This window comes from Pleurodeles waltl, chromosome 7 (assembly GCF_031143425.1).
Source record: "Pleurodeles waltl isolate 20211129_DDA chromosome 7, aPleWal1.hap1.20221129, whole genome shotgun sequence".
In the NCBI taxonomy this organism is placed as follows: domain Eukaryota; kingdom Metazoa; phylum Chordata; class Amphibia; order Caudata; family Salamandridae; genus Pleurodeles; species Pleurodeles waltl.
In genome coordinates, this window is record NC_090446.1 from 158,334,605 (window position 1) to 158,356,280 (window position 21,676).

Below are 21,676 nucleotides of genomic sequence, written 5' to 3' on the forward strand. Positions count from 1 at the left end.
CAGCACATAAAACTGCAAACATGCTTCAGACTTCTATAACAATACACACTGAATTCCACTACAGACAAGACAACCTTAATATAGTATTTAACACTCTCCTTCAGTTATGTCTCAATTACTGAAACTCCTTGAACGTAATACAAATAATTCAGAATTACATTATGTGTAACTCACACTAAATAGAGGAATGAGGGCAAATAACACACACTATGCCAAATTCCAGTGAGCAAGCCACATTAAACCTTTAAATACTGATGACTAATGAACAGGTACCACAGACAAAAAGCTCATAGAAGAGCATTGTATTCTGGGAGTTTCACAATCCATCAAAGAGTAAAAACATTCCTTTTCCTAGAATACAGCGATTTCTTAGCATCACGAATGTAAATGGGAACTGCATTTTAGCATGGCACCAAAGATTGCTTTACAATTCATACACTATAGAAATCATTACTGAATGTTAGTATTGTACATACCGTGGAGGATAACCGCCACCTCTCATATTGTAGTTGTAGGGGGATCTCATCCCTGTATACAGATCAACAGGTTTATACAAAGGTTTCTTTCCAAGCTTCATGCAAAGTGCATTCAGTTCAACTGTGGGGGTTACACTGTCTGGGAAACAAACAATTATAGTTATGCTATAGTCTTGACGGTCTGCACTGCATTTAGTAAATTCAATAGTTTCTGTACACTATGTTACTGCTACAATTAGCAAAGCAAACATGGCTTTCATCTTCGTTATACTTTCACAAGGGAAACAATCCAGAAGTAGCACATATTCTTCAGTCCTTTAGGGTGCAACAGTGAGCAGCACCAGATACTATCCAGTGAAGATATGAATTAGATTGTGTACGTTTGGATTGCAGGAGCATCCAGTGATGGGTTTCTTAGAAATATATTTGCAGAACTTTGGGGCAGCATATCAATGAATGGTTTCAGAATATAGGTCATAGAGGGAGAGATGGATGGAAAACTTTGTATCAAAAGAAAAGTTAGAACAAGCTGAAGGAGGGATTATAACCGTGTGCAGGGCAGAGAACCGGATTTTCTCCCCAAAACGTAAGATGGTAAAAGGAAGCAGGGTGGGTTGTAGTAAGGGTGCAGTCACAAAGCAGAAGGCTGAACTGCCCAAAGAAAAAATAAGTATTCAATCCTGACCAAACTGTGGTTTCAAAGACCATGGTAAAGATGTCAAAAATCTAGCAGTGTAATCTTTTGGAGGCTGGGACCAGAGAAGAGTAGGTAGAGGTAGATGGTCTAAAGACCACCAGCAAAAAGTTTAAGAGTTGGACATGAGAGTGGTCTAAACCAAATACCAGAGTTGGCCTCAAGGTATAGTAAAAGAGTGTCTCTGTAGGGATAAATTCAACACATTATTTCGTCAAGAATAAGTCACAGCATATTACTAGACTGGCATACTTATTTAGCCAAAGAACACTGTGTCAAGTTCTAATGCACAAACTCTTTCACAACCAAGCAACAACGCATCTGAATCTTTTCATACAGCAGTTCTGTAATATACCAACACAAATTTATTTAACATGCAATTCATTATATGTATGTAAAAGTCAATCTGCACATCAATCCTGTTTTCTGATATTTAAGTATAGGGGTGTCCATGCAGCCAATTTACTATCTGGTAAAGCCTATTGGTAGGACAAAGGACTATCAATGTCCAATAAAGGGTAAAAGACGTCATCATCTTCAGGTGTAAGTCCTTGTGTAATTTATTAATTGTAGTTGTGTTCCTATGGGCATGTGTCAACGTGTTTCAGCTTATGTGTAACGATCTCCTCAAATTTGCAGCATCCCCTCGTGCTTTAGCACCACAGTTCTCCTACACAAGATGAAGTCATGGTGAGGCTAGAGTTTGACGCCATTTGGACAATGTTGATACTGCGTTCAGCTGCCGGAGGGGCATGGCAGGTTCTCTACAATTCACGTAGAATGCTGTACTATTGGCGGCATGAGCACAAGTGCTCGACGGCCCCAAAACATACCCATAAGGATTAACATTACGGCTTCACAGGAGGCTGCCTTTCCCACTTTGGACAGGGGAACTAGCCTGGATTTAAAATTTCCAGTGACACGCAACCTTGTTTTTTGTCCTGAGGAGGTTGTTACACAGTACTCTGCTTCCTTTTCCAAATCTTCTGGGAGACCAAAAACCCTCAAGTTCCCTCGTCTGTTCCTGTCTTCAGGTTCTTCTTGAGAGTGTCTTCTTTCTTCACCATGAGGTCGTATTTCACCCCCCCCCCCCAGATTATTCTGGTTGTCTTCTGTGTAACTGTCCCACTCTTCTGCATCCTCTAGTCTACCAGATAAAGTTTTAACACCTTTTCTCTCAGTCCTCTCTGCAGGGATTTTGTATTTGATTTTATGTACTGTGAGAGATCACATAGGAAATTCAGCTGCTGAGGGATAATGTTCATAATGCTGGCATTGTCTGTTGTCCCTTTGATGGACTTTGGCACTGGAAGGTATTGTTTTGATCGTTTTTGACCCACTTTCTGGTCTTTAATATCCAAATGGTGCATTTACTGTCCTTGTATTCGGTCATATTAAATACAAAAGTGTCCTCAAATAGATACTCAAGGAGCAGGAAGGGGGTGATCTTTGCTGTCAAAGGATCAATAAGACGTTGCGCACGAGAGAAGGGGAAGTGCAAGAGGAAGTTAGGACCAGGAATATGACCTTGTGGCGTAAATAAAGATTACTGTGGATTTGATTAGGATCAGACAAGGGCAGTCTCTGCAGCACAGAGAGTTCCCATCCAACAGTATAAGGAACAGGGTAGTCACCTGCATGGTGAAGAATATGTACATGCAGCTAAGGGTGAGACACAGTCAAGGAGGTAGAACAGATCAGAAATGTCTTACTCATGGTACTGTGAGGAGAGAGCACTACATAAGGAATCCCTCAATCCTGAGCAGCAGGTCAGATAAAAAGGACTACTATACACGAGTAAGGGAACATCTAATGTGTGGTATGGGCTGGATTTATTTTTTTGTTTTATTTTTTTAAACCAAGATGGTTTATGTGTATGGTCATTGAAGAGCAGTACATTTAGGATCCATAAAGAGAAATCACCAATAAATAACCTTTTACAATTAGGACCATGAATATACCTGGATTTTTTCCTTCACCACGAGTGGGGCGAACTGAAGGTTTGGGAAACGTTGTCCCTTCCAAGGCTTTGGCAGCTGCTGCATGTTGAGCTTTTTTAATACTGGTTCCCTCAGCTTCCCAGTGCTGGTCCCCAAGAGTCAGCTGTACTGTAAACACCTGTAACCCCCCCAAAAAAAACTTCAGAATATTAGTTCTACTTAATCTCAAAATAGATTACTACTTCAAATGGCGTAGCACATAAGAGAATACAATAAATTAAAAGACAATCCCTTACCAGCCAGACAGCATCATCCTAGAGCACACCTTCCCCCTGAGAGCCAGAGGTAAGATGCACACCTTAGAAGACGCAAGTTAACACTGCCTGGAAGCCACAAAGGAGGAAGCCCACAAAGATTGTAACTTGCATGGGTTTATCGCCTCCAGCTTTTCTTTTTTTATTTTTTATTACATAAAGCAAGCAAGGAATTCCTCCCTAAGATTTAAAAAACCTAAGTATCAAAACAACGTTGGCAGGGGTAAACTGATTTTATTTGAATATGTGCGTTTGTCAAGCAGTTACAGTAGCAGTTACGCAGAGCTCTTTGAGAGAATGTAGAACAAACCAAATACAGCAAGATGTAAGCCTAGCATGTAAAAATGGCATAAGCCGGAGTATTCATAATGTGTGATTTAGTTAGAGGTTAATGGAAATAACATCAGAAAGTGGTAGGGAGCATTTTGAGTTATAGATAGAGTTGCATATAGAAAGAATGGACAGCGAGAAATAAAATTCCTATGATCGGTTCATTTATAATAAAGGCAAAAAGTAAAATGTTATTCCACCACGTTCTTGTTAGAAATAAATGCAGCTATACATACATCAATGAATGTTCAAAAAAAAAAAAACACAACTACACTTAGCCTGAACCAGATGCAATCCTGTATTTAACTAAAAGTGGAGGATCTCTACAGCCTCATCAACAAGGCTGGTGGCCTCTGTCAAGCACTCATTCCCTGACAAACTCTCTCTCATGAACAGGAAAACTTTACATTGGCATTGTCTAGCTTACCCTTACAACGATTTCTCATTTATTCACTGATCTGCTACAATGGGAATTTACACTAAAATTTAGCGCTTTGAAGACCATATTCTACCAGCCTCCAACAAATCCCTTTCACAGATGTACCAAGCTTCTCTAAAATAATCCTTGCACCTCACTGGGCAGCTTTGTTATCTAAACAAAAACAGTGCAGGTTACCAGAAAGGATGGAAGGTATACAGCAGCACAATTGTTCAACATTGTAAAGACAGTACAGAATGCTCACTGGAGACCTCACGCTTGGAAAATTAAAGAAACATCAAAACAAGCAAATAAAGTTTAGCAGGACTGATAGAGAGGTGGAAGTTATTCAAACTCTTCTTCAGCTCCACATGGCCAAGTTAAAGTTTCTCTGTGAAGGGCCGGAGATAGCAATATCGACATCATCACATTTTGAATTAAATCTGCAATTAGTTTTTTTCGCTTCATTTGCATTGTAGAATGCAGCTCACACTCTTTGGATTCTTGTGCTCCTGTCCGGTTCACAGATTTCAATGATGGGTTAACTTTAATGTAACAAAAATGAACTGCAAAAAAAGATGAGAACCTTGAGGAAACTATTTCAGTCCTGTATATCACTACAACCTGGAGTTAACTGCATCTCAACTGGCACGTGTTGCCGGCCCTCTACGACAGCTTCAGTAAACCACTTTTTTATAGATATGATGCTTCCAAAGGGAAAGGCGCATCATAAACTTCAAAGAGAGACACTCACACAAAAAAGAAATAGAACCAAATAAACTATTAAATATTGGTTATGCACTGCTTCACTTTCTGTCTAGTGGATGAAGTATGGAACAATCTCTTTTGATGAGGCTCATCTCCTACAGATAAAAATGTAAATGTGTTAATAGTTAAAAGGAACGTCCACTGAAATTTTTAATCTGAGTAAACTCAAACATTTTCCTTTCGGCAGGGACAAAATGTATACGAGCAATCCAAATCCTAGCTTTATGCTGAAAGCAATTAGCTCACCTGAACCAGATGTGGATGGACTTGCTTCGATGCAAAACACACAGGACAATTTGTCCTACAATACTCAACCAGTCAAGCACAAGTAAGGCTGGAATTTGGTCTAGTAAAGCGAACAATCTAGGGAGAAGTAGCATTTTTGAAAATCTTACATTTAGGAAGTGTGGTTCTTTAAAAGCTGTCAACTGAGAGTAGATCTCATCTGAAGTAAAGTAACACGAAACACCATGCAGAAAGTTAGGACAGACGCATTCAGAATGCACGGTAGACGCTTCATATTGAGGCAGTTTGGTCTGCAGGGACATCGTACAAAGAATTCAAGGTAGCAGTGAATAACGAGCTGATACTCTAGATTACCGAAATGTGTTGATTTTGAAATAAAGAAAAGTTTGCAAATATTAGTGACTCAACTTTTTTCTCCACACAAGAGCTCCTATGCAAAATATCTCAATTTACGGACATTGCCTGAACATAACACTGACTGAATCAGCTGCTATTTAAATGTTATTTGAGCTTAGCATTAATGGATATCTATGCTCTGATTATGAAGCCCTGAACTGTAAAGCTCCTAAAAAAAAAAAAAAAAAAACACAGACGACAGGTTATTGTCCTGGTATTTTTACCTAAAATTAACAATACACCATAAAGCGAATTCTTGTTGATATGATTAATCTGTCCATGTTTCTCACCTAACAACCTGGCACAGACTCAGTAGATGAGAGCCATCATTGCACAATCACAAATAATCTCCTATAAATGGGACATCTCTCAACTAATTTTCAGCAACTGAGTAGGGAAAAGTCTTATATAACCTCATGAAAAATAACTTTCCCATGTTCTTGGATTTTTCCTGGACACCCTTCTCTTTTACATGGTACGACTTAATTTGGATATTCTTAAAAACGGTTTGTATCTTCCCATATAAATATAGGTCTTTCCTTCAAAACAGGATGAGCTGCAGGAGGTTAATGTGGCAAGGTAAAGAGTGCGTGTTATTTGCAGCAACTAGTTAAAAGAGAATTGTATTCACTTTTCTTTAATGATTATTTGTCCATCAAAAAGAAAAGAAAACACAAATAACATGGACCAAAATGGGTTTAAATTATCCTGCTACAGTGAAACCAGTTCTATTTTAACTGGTGGAGTACTCAGATGGATGATGCTTGTAATGAGACATCCAAATAATATATTGTGGTAAAGGGTATTTAAGAATCCTTCTATCCCCTCTCCAAATCCTTTCAATCATGAAGGCGGACGGCCCCAGATGGTCTTGGGCAGTCGCATTCCTGACTCCGCAGACTTTGAACTTGCCTCTCCAAATCAAAATAAAGACTAGCTAGACTGACATGGGTGTGGATATCCCTTTTTTACTAAAGACTAATTTGTAATTTAAAAAAAGATATTAAGTTGTGAACCTTATTTGCAAGGGTATGAACTACTCCTTGAGGACGTTAGTTTGGACTCCAAGGTAGATGCTGACTGAATTCAAAGTAAGTTAGAGAAGAATACCGCTGTTTTCAATTTATGCTCATGAACAAAATAAACACCAGTATTTCCCCCCTCCCTTTTTAAAGTCAGCGCCATGTTCTCCTCTGGCAACCCAAATACAGGTGATCTAAATGCACTTTCACACACACAGAAAGATCTGTTCGTAGCACCAAAGAAAGGTACTCGAAGGATCCCAAAGTCCCCTAAACACTCAAGCTCCACTCCTACTGTTGCCTAGTAAACAATTTGGATAACTGTATTCTGGGTTACTCTGCATGTAATTTCCACTCCTCAAAGAGTTTTAAACTTGCTATGTAACTCTTTACGGAATTAAATCCTATTTTGTCATTAAAGTTTAAGGGACAACCTATAGTCTGAAATCTCTTGAAAAGCGCTCAACCGATTATGCCCAGGCATACCATTCTTCCACTTCAACTTAAAACATCAGAAAAGGCCTTGAATTTCAAGGGTAATTTTCTGCATAACCAGTTCCTGAAAAAGAATACTGTTGAAACTATCAAATATTATTTCCTTGATAGCAACAGCAAGGAGTTCTAGTATACATTCTAGGCACATGTATAAGGTAAGAACCAAGAGCTGTGGATAAACATTTATAAGAAACAGTAAAGAGAAATGTCTAAATTTCAGCAACAGAGGCCTTTTCACAGTTGAGGACAGACACAAAGCACCAGTGCCCTACGAGGAATAGGGGCAAAATATGCATAAGAGGCAAGATTGACGATTTATTCAAAGGGGAAGCAAAACTAAGTTTACTTGACACCAAGCAACTCTATTACCATTAACAGAGAGACTTGATTTTTGAAGATGTGTAATAAGATGAGGAGGCTCCAGGGGTCAAGATTAAAGTAACGAATTACACATCCACTGTGAAGGAATAGCATGATTAGCTTCTATCTGCAGTACTGATGGTTCAAACTCAAAAAAGTCTTCCAGATTTGCTCAATGGGACAGAGACGTGATTGCTGATTTCGCATTACCTGGGACTAGTGAGAATATAGAAAATACCATTCAAGAATGCACCATCCCAAAACAGCTCCAGAGTCCTATTCAATTACTGGAATATTTATAGGGAAACCAAAAAAAGCGGTGCACATCTGATTTTTAAAGAAAAACAATCCAATTCCCTCGAGAAATTATTCAACCATTCTAAGAAACATACCCAATAATACAGATAATAAAGGAAGCTACTAAGGCATTGGTAGCTGTTTGAACCACAATACCAGCGTGTTTTCAAAGAGTACAGCAATGATAATGAAACCTTTTGTGTCAAAACTTATACATCACATCAGCTTTGTTCGCAGTAGTCAAACCCATGATAACCATGACAAATTTACCCAGAGACATTAACTGGGTAAATTTAACTGCGCATTTAGAGCCAGCAAAACTTGTCTCAGTGAGAGTATCCTTAACAAATGAACAAGTTCAGAAGGCAGAGATCCAATCTATCTTCTTGGGGGCCATGAGGGTAAAGGAGTAGAACCCCATTCTCTGTTTTTAGGCAGCAGCACTATGGTTCCTTTTCTCTGCAGGTCAAGGACTTCCACTTGCAAAATTGAGGGACGTGTTGACCATCAGGATGTGAAGGAGGGTAGAAAAGGGAAGGGTAGAGCACAACCTTTAAAGATTAGCTGGATAATTGAGGAATCTTTTGTGATAGTTTCACAAGTGATGGAAACGGTGGACACGTTACTCCCCCACTACCCAAAATAGAAAATGGTGGTACAAGGAAATCAGAGAAATTTAGAAGCAGCAAAGCCAGCCCTAAATGTCAGAAACGGAATCTTCTGCTGGTGATCGCATCCCTGAGGTCCACACCCACCCCAAAAGAAAACAATCCATTTACTGGGTCTCTGGATTGGCTGGGAATGTTGTCTTTGCCAGGACTGTATTTTCCTGAAATAGCCATGAAATATCCTGTACTGTTGGCGGATAGTCTTGCTAGGGAGACAATCAAGGCTCACTGCGAGCTATAGCTCCAATGTTCTTAAAAGCAACCCAAAAACAGTTTGCCTTCTCTCTGAACATCTGTTTGCCATTGAGGGTTGCCTGGAAATCATATGAAGCGGCTGCGGATCACAGGTGGACCATAGCTTATATGGATCTACCCACCACACTCACAGGAGCCAGAGCACATTTTAGGATCTCTTAACCAATTGCTGACAAAATCAGTCAATAGCTTTTCAAAGTGGGCTGGTGGGTCAATGACTATGTTTTTCTGATTCACACAGGGCATGGACTTACTAGACGAGGAGGCAATTTGGTGTGGAGCTGGCAAGACCGTGGAAGGCATCTGGCTATTTGCCTACAGACTGGTGGGACCAAAAACGGTTATCATCATGCAGCCATGACAGATACAAAAAAAAAAACCTCATTAATTGGAAGCAAAGACTTTGGCACAGAAGAAGAGAATTGCAAGACTTATCAAAATGGTAAGACTTTGCCTGTGCATGTTCAATTTTAAAGGTTCTGCTGCTTTTAAAATCAAATTGGTGAATAAAAAGACTTCTTAAGAGGGCCAGAGGGGTAAGGTATGTCCCCTTCAGGGGAAGTACAGCCGGTGTCAGTTTACAACGAGAAAGGATTTTTCTTTTGTGTGGCCATAACCCTAATCAGGTGTTAAAGAATACATCAAAGTCCGAGCCTAACAATCACTTCATCTGAGCAAATCTCTGAGCCACAGGAAGGTGTTCAATTAAAGGTTCTTCAAAAGAACATGGTTTTACTTTCTCACACGGATAATCTAGGATGACTTTGAAGACTGGAGCATATTTAGCTCCCAGAGTGGAATCTGTTGGGGAGCCAAAAGTGGAGTCTGTGTTGGTATTGATGGAGGCTTCAACCAAACAGGGAAGGCACTTATATGCAGGTCTCTTCGGTCACTTCTGAAGTGGTTTTGGGAGAAAGTCTAAGGTGAGTAATCTGTGGTTAAAAGTATTAATCAGAATTGTACTTTGATTCACTTGTACAGTTTAATTTACTGTAGTCTAGGTATGCAAACGTTTAGAACCATAGATATACATTCATTTTTCTGAAACTGTCAAATTCTGTCAATAGGGTATCCTGCCATCAAAGCAAGCTACCCAAAAATTAATCTAGGTTCTGTAAAAGAAAATCTTAACACTTCCAAAGGCACCTGCATATTCAAAATCCTAACTGTGTTCCATATAGTTACACTGGGGTTTAAAGTATAGCTGAATAAGTGAGAGTACTATAGACAGTAGGAGGTATTAAGCATAAGCAATTTTCCGTTCATTTTACTCTATGAAACTGTTACTCAAATGTTACCCAAGAATAACACGTGTTCTGTTGATAGAGGCTATATGAGTTACAAATTGTTGTTGACACACACACACATTTTTCTTTAAGTTTCTTTCTTTGACTCTCAAAAATAGATGGATTTGAGTGTTTATTACACCTAGATGGCTAATGTTCTCTGATGTCGTTTTTTTTTTACTCATTTACAAATTACATTCTCCAACAAATCAAACATAAAATATATGCCATTTTTAAGAGCAAAATAATTCAATGTCAACATTTACAAATGCATTTATAGAACAAACATCTCTAAAAGGAGGTTTGGTAGAAGTTCTAACTTGAGAAACCTTTGTGCAAGGCACCTTACAAAATGGCTCTAATAACTATAATATGATTAAATGTTGTTAAATATACGTTATAAACTATGCTTTGAACAGTCAGTGCTGGATGCTACAAAAATCGAGCAATAGTGAGAAAATACAAGATTACATATAGGCAATTAGTTGAAGTGAAGTTAAAATATATGTCCACTGGTACGTGACCTAGGTTACTTTTCTCCCCAACCTGCTCCTTGAGAAGTCTACATGCTCAATAACAGGTCACATTTACTATAGATGAGACTTCAGCAAAAGACAAATTTAATTTGTGTATCCAGCAGTGCAAGAAGGCTCTAGTTGGGTAACCATGCGCTTCAATCTAGGATCATTCATTCACAGGCTCGTAAGCCTGAAAACCTACGTTTACTGAGTTCATACAAGCTTGACAATCTATGTAGTGAAAACTGAGCAGATTTAGACTATACTAAATTTAGCCAGATTCTTGAAAGGAGGGGAGGGAACTAAACAAGGCCTCATAGACCTCTACTAAGTAAACTCATGACAACAGAAAATACCCACTTGTCTTGGGTGATCTTCTCCCACTCTTTCAAGAAGGCTGAAATCCTGCCACCGTCCTAGTGGAATGACCTGAGAAGTGGGAGAGAAGGAGTCAAAAGCTCTTCTCAGTTGCTTTAGAGAATGTTCCAAGTTTTAGGGGCAGGTTCCTCCGCTGAGAGACTCACAATCACAACTAGAATACTGATCTAAAATCAATTAAACAGGCATTCAATACATCATTTTACACAGTGAAGAAACTCATTGTGCAAAGTCCACCACTTTTAAACCCACTGAACCCGGGAATAGCAGCATTTATGAAGTTATGTTCATGAACATCTCTGATTTCACCTTCTGTGCTAATCGAAAAGCACAGGTTAATGCTTCAATACCCAGCCATAATGCAATTACTGTTTGGAATTGCTTAACTGCATTACCTTTTCACAAAGGTTAAGCACTTTCCAAAGATAATCGTGGAATGTAAGCCACAAATTTCATGTGCAACTTGTCCATAAATAGCAAATCTGGCTACTTAGCATTAATATTAATACATGGATTGAAACAGGGTAAATAACTGTATAATATGTGTGCACCAACACCCTTTAACAATGTAGCAAGTCTTGTTCTCCATCGGGATCCCCAGGTCTGGCTAGCACTTGCCCTCTCATTACCCTAACTAATATTACCATGCCGCAAACACTCTTGTTCTGTGCTGTAATAGACACTGTTGTAGGAGGAGCTATACACTGCTTTTAAGTATCACAAATTCTTAGACAAGAGACTAATAAGGCAAACTTGAAGTCTGTTCAGTTTTTCATCCTCATGCAATGTGTATAGTAAAAGATACAGATTCCGTCTTACCATTGTGCAGAATGTGCGCATAAAAGGATTACCTTTTGTAAACTGTAAGAGTACATGAATGCGGCTATTGCTGTACTCAAAATCAAATAATGTGATGCACGTATCACCAAGCAGCTCAAACAGGTGTTTATGTGGCACTGCACATTTATTACTATGTTACTGCACCAAGAGTGTATTCCTGATTTGTAACCACTGCAAGATTCTATGTCAGGACCGGAGGTGAGGATTATGCCTTCTTTCTCCACCACTTCATTAACAGCAGCCAATACAAAAAACTACATTTCCCACAAACAGTGGGGAAATTCAACAAATAGCAAAACATCCAACAGCCAATAAGCAGTCCGTGTGATACATATAGTCCTTCACCACCATAGACACATCCTCTTTGTTTTCTACTCCCACATCCGAGATAATTGCTCTGGCCCTACGCTGCTTTTTTTCCCCCAATATATTCTGTTAGGCTAGATAAGACTCTCTCTAATATTATCTGCCTGTGGTTATCGCTAATCGATTTCCTTTCAGGTGAGGTCACAGGAATGCTTGTTGCTCCTCCGCGGCCGCTGAGGCAATCGTACCTCACTGCGGCACCTGGGGGTTAGTGCGGTGTGGTCCTCCAACCACCAGAGGTCAGCGCAACTTATGCGCAAGACTCCTTGGTGTCCAGACCGACACGCTTTCCGAAACCAACTTTGTCAGACCAAAAGCGCAACCAGTCGGGTGCCACATCTGTCTTGTTCCCCGCATCCCCCCCCCCCCCGCATGGAGCTTGACACTCAGAGGTCTGTATTATCAGTAAGCGCGACCAGTGGTGCACATGTTTTATGTGATCTTCACTTTTGGCAGGCACAGGCGGTACATGCCCAGTGACCCCAAGGGAGTTTGGTGCCTTTAGGCCTTAACCCCTCCAGGGCTGCCCACCCCTGTTGCAAAGGCCTTACTCCTTTTCGGGTCTTCAATCCACACAACATCTTGGGGCAATCACCCCTTTTCCCACTGCCCTCTATATCTGGCGCTGGTAACCCCAGGCCACAGTTACACCCTCTGCACCCCTAGTTCTACTCCAGTCAGTGGGTATTCCAGTAGACTGAAACCCACCATGAGCGATATTGAGGAGTCTTATGCAGAGGAGGAACAGGTTACCTACCTGCCAATTGATGATCACTCCTGTGAGATTATGGATGTGTCCATCTGAATGCAGTTCAGCAGGGCCGTGGCTCCCCTGGAGCAGAAATTACTCCATTACGCAGAACTATGCGAAAAACCCCTCTCAATGAGGGAAGACCTTCAGGGACTGTGTCCCCCCCCCACCTCCAGGTCAGATGGTCCAATCTGCACCACTTCCTAAGTGAAAGAGAGACCACAACCCAGGCGCTGACTCAGACCCATTTGATGGGCTAAAGCAGAACTTTCTGGCTCGAGAACAGCCCGAAGGGCATAGTCCCACAACCCCAGGCCCCTCAGGGATAACCCCAGTCCTCCCCCCACCCCAATACCCCACCTCCTGACACAGATTCCAAGTCTGGCCCAGACGGGGACCAGGACAAGGAACCCCGTTCATGGTTCCCTTCTTCTCAAATGCAAGAGGCACCCCAAGACATGCCCCTGAAGGAGAATCTGATCTGCTCGATTCCCAGCGTCTGATCCAGCCCAAATCGTCAGCGTGGACCTCTGCCGACAAGGTGGCGACATACATCACAGACAGGCTTTGTAAGCCACTTGAGAAGGAGGTCCGGAATCACCTGCACACGGAAGCCACAACCCATCTTTAGGGGATAAAGTGGCACTGACCCCCCTGAAATAGACGAACGCATGGCGACATTCTTAGGGAACTTTATGCGCGACCCCAAAAAAGGGATAGATGAGTCCTGCCGTGCCTGCCAGGACAAGTTGCTGGACATCTCTGGTCCACTAACGCACATACTAGACATGGCAGAGGACGCAAAAACTTCAGGCACCAACATTTTCGGAGCTCATTCGGTTAGGGGAGTCATGGCTTCAAAGCATTCTCCCTTGGAGCTCTATTGGAGGACTTCCTCAATGCAGCAGACTGGTCCTCAGATTTCACTATTAAGGGGTTCTATTTTAAGCTGGCCCGCAATATGGCTTTGCTTGTAGTGGGCAAGCTTTAAACTAGCATAATCCTTGCCTTCGGTCCCAACACAGAATGAAAATTTTCTTAGCTATCGTAACAGAAAGTTACAATTCTATTAAGGACAGAGGCAAGGATTGACCTGCCCACTCTGGCAAGCCTCATCCCTCCCTAAAACTACTCTGCATAAGGGTAAGAATATCTACTGTTTTAAGTTGTGATAACAGAATGGTGGTTTATCGTAGTCGTTTACTGTCGAGTATATGTATGAAACATTTGGTATACCGACTGTGGTAGGAATATTTTTAGCTTATTCAGTCTTCTCATCCGGGATGGGATCTTTTATTGGTTGTCTTTTCTCTTCTTCATTTAGGATACAAAAGTTCCAAGCAGGGTTGAGGGAAGCGAGAGGTTGCTTTTGGTCAAACTAAGAAAGGGGATGCAGCAACAGCGTTGAAGGACTATATGTATCACACAGACTCCTTATTGGCTGTTGGATGTTTTGCCACCTGTTGAATTTCCTAACTGTTCATGGGCAATGTAGTTTTATATACTGGCTGCTCTTAATAAAGTAGTAAAGAATGAAGGGTTAATCCTCACCTCTGTGTCCTTAATAGAATTGAAACTTTCTGTTACGATGGCTTGGACATTTTTCGCTACATGTCTGAAAATTAGGTAATCAATTTTAGTAAGAGAAACCTACCACTACCCACAAAGAAAGAAATCTGAACACATGCTGCCAAAAACATAGGAGTCATATGTAACATGCAATACTAAACTGAAACATAAGCATCACATTTAATACTGAATTATTTATTAAAGGATGCATAGAATAAATGCTTGTAATCACCCACCATCACAAACATTTTGAGGCTGAGATATTTGCACGATGATGAAGTAGGTGAGAATTATAAATAAATCTCTGTACATCAACAGTGCTTTGTAAATTGCCTTGGGATGTTTGGTTTGTTTTGTTAGGACACTGCAAATTGTTTACTTCAGTTTTTGTCCACTTTATGTGGTATTAATTACAACGGACAAATGCAAGAACACATTTAAAAAAAAAAAAAAAAACATTGTCAAGGACAAAGTTTACCTTTGAGTGGGCTGGACCTTCTTCACTCAGAAGCTTGTATTCGGGCTGAACCTTGTTGAAACGGGCTAACTCATTCACAAGACACATTGGGGTTTTCTCTTTGGGGTTTGCCATGTTGGAAGTAGCTGGAAACATTCAAATAAATGGTAGCTTTATAAACAAAGATTAGCAAAGAATTTTAAGAATATTAAGTTAAAATCAAACTGCTTTCAATTTATACAGTGCTGAGCTCTACTAGAACCTATTATTAGAACTAAGTTAGCAGACTACGGACTTTTTTTTTTAACCTATCTTCACAATTAACAGGCATTTTACCCCTGGTTCGGACTCTACTATTGTGGAAATTTTTATCTGGTTGCTCCTACACCACCATTATGTGCCATCTACAGAAACACATCATACTGAATGTGGTACCCAATCATGACCAATGTAGTAAAGCTAAGCCTGCAACCCTCCCTCAAACTCATCTGGATCAGTGCTTCTCGAACTTGTTAGAACCATGACCCACTTTTTAGGTCGAGCGTGCAAGCGTACTGACAGGTTGTAATCTATCTGTACCACGCCCACCGCTAACCTATCACCATCACTCGTTCATGGTCTTGCCTTTCAAAAATCCTTTGGCATCATTCGTAAGTGCTTTACGTTTGTCCCTCCTTGGGGGCAATTTTGTTACAGCCTTGGACACTGACCCTGTTACATGGATAATTGCATGTTTGCCAATACGTTTGGCTGTGAGCGAACTTCTTTTTCCTTTTGTGTCTCTCCTTCGTGCTCACGCCGGCCATGGCACTTTGAATTGGCTTGCTTATGTCAATTGTTTTACTTTTCATTTTCTGTGGCAAGAAAAGTCCAGTTAGAAATTTACATCACTAATAGTTCTAGTTCAAGCAAATGCGAACACCACTGCATTGCAAATGGCTTGTTTTTTTTCTTTTACGACGACAAACTTCGGTGACACGCCTAGCTTTAATAGACAGGAGGGGGCGATTTTTTTTATATAAAAAAAGCATTGTGTGGTAGTGCACTGTCATTTACAGACAGCACAGTTTTTATTGCTATGGCTACTAAATGTGCACAGACAAACAATTTTATGGATAAAACTATAATCCACACAAATGATAATCGGGTTTTAGCAAATATATTTATCCTTTGGGCATCACCAAGCAAAGTGAAAAGAGTTTGTAAAAACTAATCCCCATGTTACAAAAATAAGCAGCAACGTGTCAGGAGACATAGCCTAACATTGAACCTATACCTTTGAAGAGCAGCAAAAGTGAAAATCTAAATACATAATTTAAAGGCATCTTTATTTACTGTTCGGACTGCCAACACCCACCAAAAAAAAAAAAAAAAAAAAAAACTGCTCACGACCGACCCACAGTTTCTGAAACACCAAGCTGCACTATTCCAAAGTTCCCCAGAAAAATGCAGACCTGGAGATCCATGTGTAGACTGGGTTGCAATTAAAGAACAATATGTATGTGCAGAAGGATAAAGTACCCTTAATCCAAATGCCTTTTTCCCCCCCATTATCAACTTCAGAGTATCTCTGCGTTTATTAGTGGAATCTGAAACTCCTTCCACAGCTAGTTAATACAGAGCGTTTGACTGCGAGAAAGCCCCATCCATTCCAGTGCGTTTGTACACTCTCAGCAGCTCCCTTTGATTTAAAAAAGAAGCCAATCTCTGTGTGGATTTTATATAAAACAGCTGTCAGCGGGTGGGCACTGGTAATGGGAACAGAAGGATGAAGTTTTTAATCTGTAGGTTCCTTCTTAATTCTCAACTTCTGAACTTGTGGATAGAGTCCACAGCAGTCAAGACAGATAAACAGCAGAGGAAAAGTCATAATCAAATAGCAGAGACATAAGACACGCAGTTTCGGAGAACCTCCTAGACAAACTTTATGTGGCTCCATCAAATAGTCTCAAGAGCGCAGAGACTACAGGGGTCATGTTGAATTGTGTGTGTGGCTGCACGTCATACACCTGCACTAGTTACATGCCTGGAGAATGCCACAAATGTTCCATCACCCTGGTGAGGTCTGCAAGAACACTGGATCAAGGGTTGAGCTCAAAGCAATATAAGCAGTGGGTAAAGCAAAGACAATGCTAGCATCAGTATCGAAACTCGGACTTTCAGAGTAAAGGACACAGGGCTTGAAGCTTATTTGTGCCCCTGGCACAAGTCCTAGCTGCAGGAAGGATAATTTCCCATATAATAAGCCCAAGTTTGCATGCTGCTATGGTTTCATTGGCAGCACAATAACAAAATGAATGTCCTAGGAGGGGTAAGGCACAGTACGAAAGGGAATAAATATATCTGACCAATCCAGTGTCTTGACAGCTTACCTAGCTGTGGAGAAGGCCTCTCCCAGCAAATGTGAGTAGCTTTCTATGGCTGCATGCTATGACTTGCAGGTGACCACCTGTGCTTCTGTCTCAGGCAGATGGCTCAATAAGGATATTACATCACCTATCAAGCAGGTTGATTTACCACAGCAGTGCCCAGTGGCAGACAGAGCGCCTCCCAAGAGAAGTTGGAATAATGTCCCGACTATTTAAAACAAGAAACAAGGATTGATGAACCAGGACAAGCGGAGTTCCTCTCAATGGATTCAGGTGCTATGCAAGGTTCAAGAGCAAGACATGTGTAGATCTTGGCATGGGATACCACTGTGAAGTCAAACCATCTATTCGGATGCCTATAACATTTCTTGTGGTTTGTCCTTCCAGCCACAAAAAAGGTTGTAGGGAGAGCATTAAAGTTACTCCATTCCAATATATCTCAGAGTGGAAAGAGAATTCATGAGCAATCCGGTACAGTCAACATTCCATCATGACCTGGACCCACTGTACTGCAAGCCATAATCTCACTTACCCTCCTGTCCACCTATGAAGTCAAATGCCAATGACAATTCTTGACTGACTAGTTTATGCCAAACAATCTTGACCGGGACCTCTACTACTAAGGCTTTTCCCAGCATCTTACCAGCAAGGGACCCCAATGGAAATTTATCAAGAACACACACAAATGTTTTGGTGTTCAAGCTGCAATATCTTTTAGGGAACATGCAATCAACTAAACCTCCTTTTCTCAACTCCATTTACCCATACCTCACACACATCCAGAAACCTGAGGCAGGTAAACAGGATTGCGTAGTGCTTTATTAAAAAAAAAAAGAAGAGGACCAACGTTAATTTTATGGATGTTAAAAATGTGTTTTAGGTAATACTTCATTCAATGTTAGACTAGATTTGTCTGGAATGCTTATAAAGTGCATGAACAGTTTTACATTCCATATGCCCATGTAAACATTTTATTGGTAGTTTTGGAAAATGAACTCAATCAGCTAGGTTTAATTGGGTGCACTGCCATTAAACCAACTCAGAGTAAACTAAGTTCACATTGTACTACACAGCACTGTATATGAAGGTAATGTGATTAAAAGATAGAGCATTGTATCTTGCACTGTGGGGTTTGGGAAGAGAAATGATACCATTGACATTGTACTCATGAACACAGAGTTTCACCTGCATTTACAGACATTGAGATCCTTTATACGGTATTTGCCACACAACACAAACAATCCCTGTACATATTCTTATTTGTTGTAATATATCCTAATGACTTTAGCTTTTAAATTTGTGTAAGTGAAGTGTGGCCCTCTCAAGATCATCACACCACTTGCCCCGGGAAAACAAAGTACTGATGATTGTACCTGCAGGGATACTGGCTTCTCTTCTCTCACAGAAAACAAAAGGTAATTAGCTATCAAGATACTTTCTTATTAAAAGAGGCGATCATTCCAATGAAAGGTGGAGGAACCTAGGACTGACGTCAATAACATTAAAAAAGTCTTTTGGATACAGAAAAAAAAAAAAACAGTAATGTCGGGGACGGCATACACATGTGTAAACATTAGACAGAGTAACGAAGAAGAGAATATCTCACTACTTTGCACTGCATAGAAGCCTATCCTAGGGATGTAACTTTCCATATGCACAAGCTAGACAAGAGGAATACACACACAAGTAATGTGTCTTCCCCTTACTCACACCATCACTTTCTTCTACTCCAGACAATACCTGCATACTATTTCTGAACCCTTGAAACTATTCGGTTTTGTACTTTAAATGAGGGGTTTATTCCAGGGCGTTCATATTCCTTTTATTAGCAAGGTAATAAACACTTTAAAGAGAAAACCTAATTGAGTTTAAAAATTAAGCGAACACCAACTTCAAAAGAATCAGTAAAGAATGTAACCACATGAATCAGGTATCCCCAATGCTCTCCAGCATGTCCACACATCATGTTACACATTCTTTGTGTTGGAGTAGGCACATAGAAGTGAAAATTCAGTGCACTGCAACGTAAATGGTCCAAATGATAAAGAACTGGTCAAGGCGCATTCAATAAATTAACAAATTAACTTCCATTCACTTTCTGCCACACAAGTCCATTTGTCTTCTTCTGGACACCTGACAAAAGATACTTTGTATCCTTTTGTGAAAATGCAAGAGAACACTCAAGAAAATACAATAAGACAACACTACAAGATTGACAGTTTCGGATGAAAAACATTTACAAACAATTCACAAGTTAAAGATGAGCAATTTTACTGGCATAAACATTAGTACTCACTAAACGTATGGAAAGCGAGGAAATTTAACTACATATTTAGTGCTGTAAGCTTGCCAAAAAAAGGTGTGCTACATGGAGAAATTCTGAACTTCTACTCTTACCTGCAGCTGAATTTGAAGATGTAACAGATGCAGAAGGTAAAGCAGAATTCTGGATGGGTCTACTTGCATTTTCAGAGGGCAGCAAGTTATTTGTAGAAGGAATACTCAAAGGTTGTGAAATAGAAGGCTGTTGGTTCTTATTCAAGATTTGGCTCCCAGAGATGTTAGTAGACAAATTCTGAACCTGCGACATGCTCACTTGGCCAAGAGCAAACTGAAACAGATCACAGTCTTCAGTGCAGAATATTCAGTGATATGGTGTCTCCAGATATACCTGGAAAATAAAAAGGGGAAATAAAGCAACTGTGGTGGTATTGCACCTCCTGTCTACTGTCTAAAATTACTACAATTTAGTAGTTTTATGAAATGTTAGGAGAATTAAGAAATAGGATGTCAGGGATGTGAAGAAATGATACAGGAAACAAAACAGAAGAGTAAGAAAAGGGGACAATAAAAAGATGGCCTGATATCTACAGAGAGAAAGACAAAGCATGTCAGTTTTAGTTCAGGCTGCTTATAAGGAGGACCTTAAAACAGGCCACAATTTCCATTCTCCCAGTCGGTTTTATATTTCTTTACCAGCACAGTGCATAAATAATCCAGAGGTTGTTGCAGCAATTTTTCCGAAATGCTAGGGAGACATCTCTACTCACTGTGCTAGTGATTACTCCTTTCTGATTACAATTGACTTCAGCAATTAGATAAACGTCCAATTAACCTATGTGTACCAACACTGAATCAGAACTGTGTGTACACCTAATTAAGTCAGCGAAATGGACTCACTGTACGAATAGTCAATATCCCTGAATACACAATGAATTTTGGGATCTGTAGTGGTTTACAAAACACTTAAAAAGGATAATCAACGTGGAGGGCGTGACCAAGGAACATGGCCGGCGGGACGCGCTTCTAGTGCGCTCCCGTCCCCGGCAAAATTCTGCAGCGATCCTGAGGCTCCCCAGGGCTGAGGGAGCCAATCTTTCGGATCTGGAGGACGTCTGGTGGACCTGGGCGTGACTGGCTCCCTTTTTTTAGGGAGCGTCGGCGCTGCGTCTACGGCCACGCTGGTGCTGTGTTGGGCCATGTGGCTCGCTTTCCGGGTTGGCGGTGAGCAGAGTGGACTTGGGGGAGGGGGGGCTGGCATGATGTGGCTGCCCCCCCTCTGACCTGTAGAGGAGCCGCGACGGCTGGTGTAGGGTGGGTGGGGGGGGGGGTGTTGGTCAGATCCACGGCGAGGGGGGCGGCCTACTGATGGGGACAGCAAGTACCTCCACTGGGCTGCGAGACTTGCTTCCTGGGCTCACTGCCGGGCTGGGCCGGAGGGCCGGGCGGCTTGTCGTGCTGCTGCGCCTGGGGGAGCCTGTGTGGCCGCAGGCTTGGGGGGACAGACTCACAAACAATGAGGTGTGCGGCGGCGGCCTTCTGAGGCCTCTGGAGGGACGGGCTGACATACTGGGCATTTGGGCCCTCAGAACCATGCTGCTGGACGGCGAGTGCTGCGGCGAGAGTTCCCAGAGGTGCTCCTGGACATCCTAGCAGAGTTGTTTCCGCTTTTTTTCCTTCCATTTTTTTGCCGTTCCACTGCGCTATTGAACATATACTGACCTTGTTGGTGAGTGTTTCCTGCTTGATTAGCGGCTGCTGGAGAGACTCACGGCCATTTGATCTCATTGCTTGGCTGGACCGTGAACCTTAAAGGAGTGGAGAGCTGCGGACACTGTTTTTGATGTGCTTTGTCGTCAGGACTCTGCCAGTTGCATTTGGACCTTGCGAGGGAAAAAATGGGGCGTCATAAATGGACGGACGCATCACAGGGCAACACTATGGAACAGTATACTACCCCTGTGGTTCTTCCACAACGTGCAGCGAGATTGGAGGTAAGTGGAGATGCAGCCTGTACACCGCTGAACACTAAAGAGCCAACGCGAGCGGAGCTACTTGCGGCCAATCCGGGCTCCCAGGTGGCACTGGAGGGTAAAATAGAGATGTGGAGGTCAATCTGGTGAGGGCGGACCTTCGGAGGGTGTCCGACAAGGTGAAGGTGGCGGAGGGTTCAATAGGGGAGC

At 41.3% G+C, this 21,676-nt stretch overlaps 1 protein-coding gene across 1 annotated transcript in view; it reads right to left on the reverse strand.

Moving 5' to 3' along the window:
* Positions 1–21,676, reverse strand: part of STAU1 (staufen double-stranded RNA binding protein 1) — a 145,537-nt gene that overhangs the window by 101,204 nt on the left and 22,657 nt on the right. Inside the window, exons 2-6 of the mRNA XM_069201616.1 lie at positions 19,611–19,884; positions 14,866–14,990; positions 10,844–10,912; positions 3,132–3,288; positions 477–615 (exon numbers count right to left, since the gene is read on the reverse strand). Coding sequence (XP_069057717.1) covers positions 477–615; positions 3,132–3,288; positions 10,844–10,912; positions 14,866–14,990; positions 19,611–19,803 — 683 coding nt within the window. The 5' untranslated portion in view covers positions 19,804–19,884. The remainder of the gene's footprint in view (positions 1–476; positions 616–3,131; positions 3,289–10,843; positions 10,913–14,865; positions 14,991–19,610; positions 19,885–21,676) is intronic.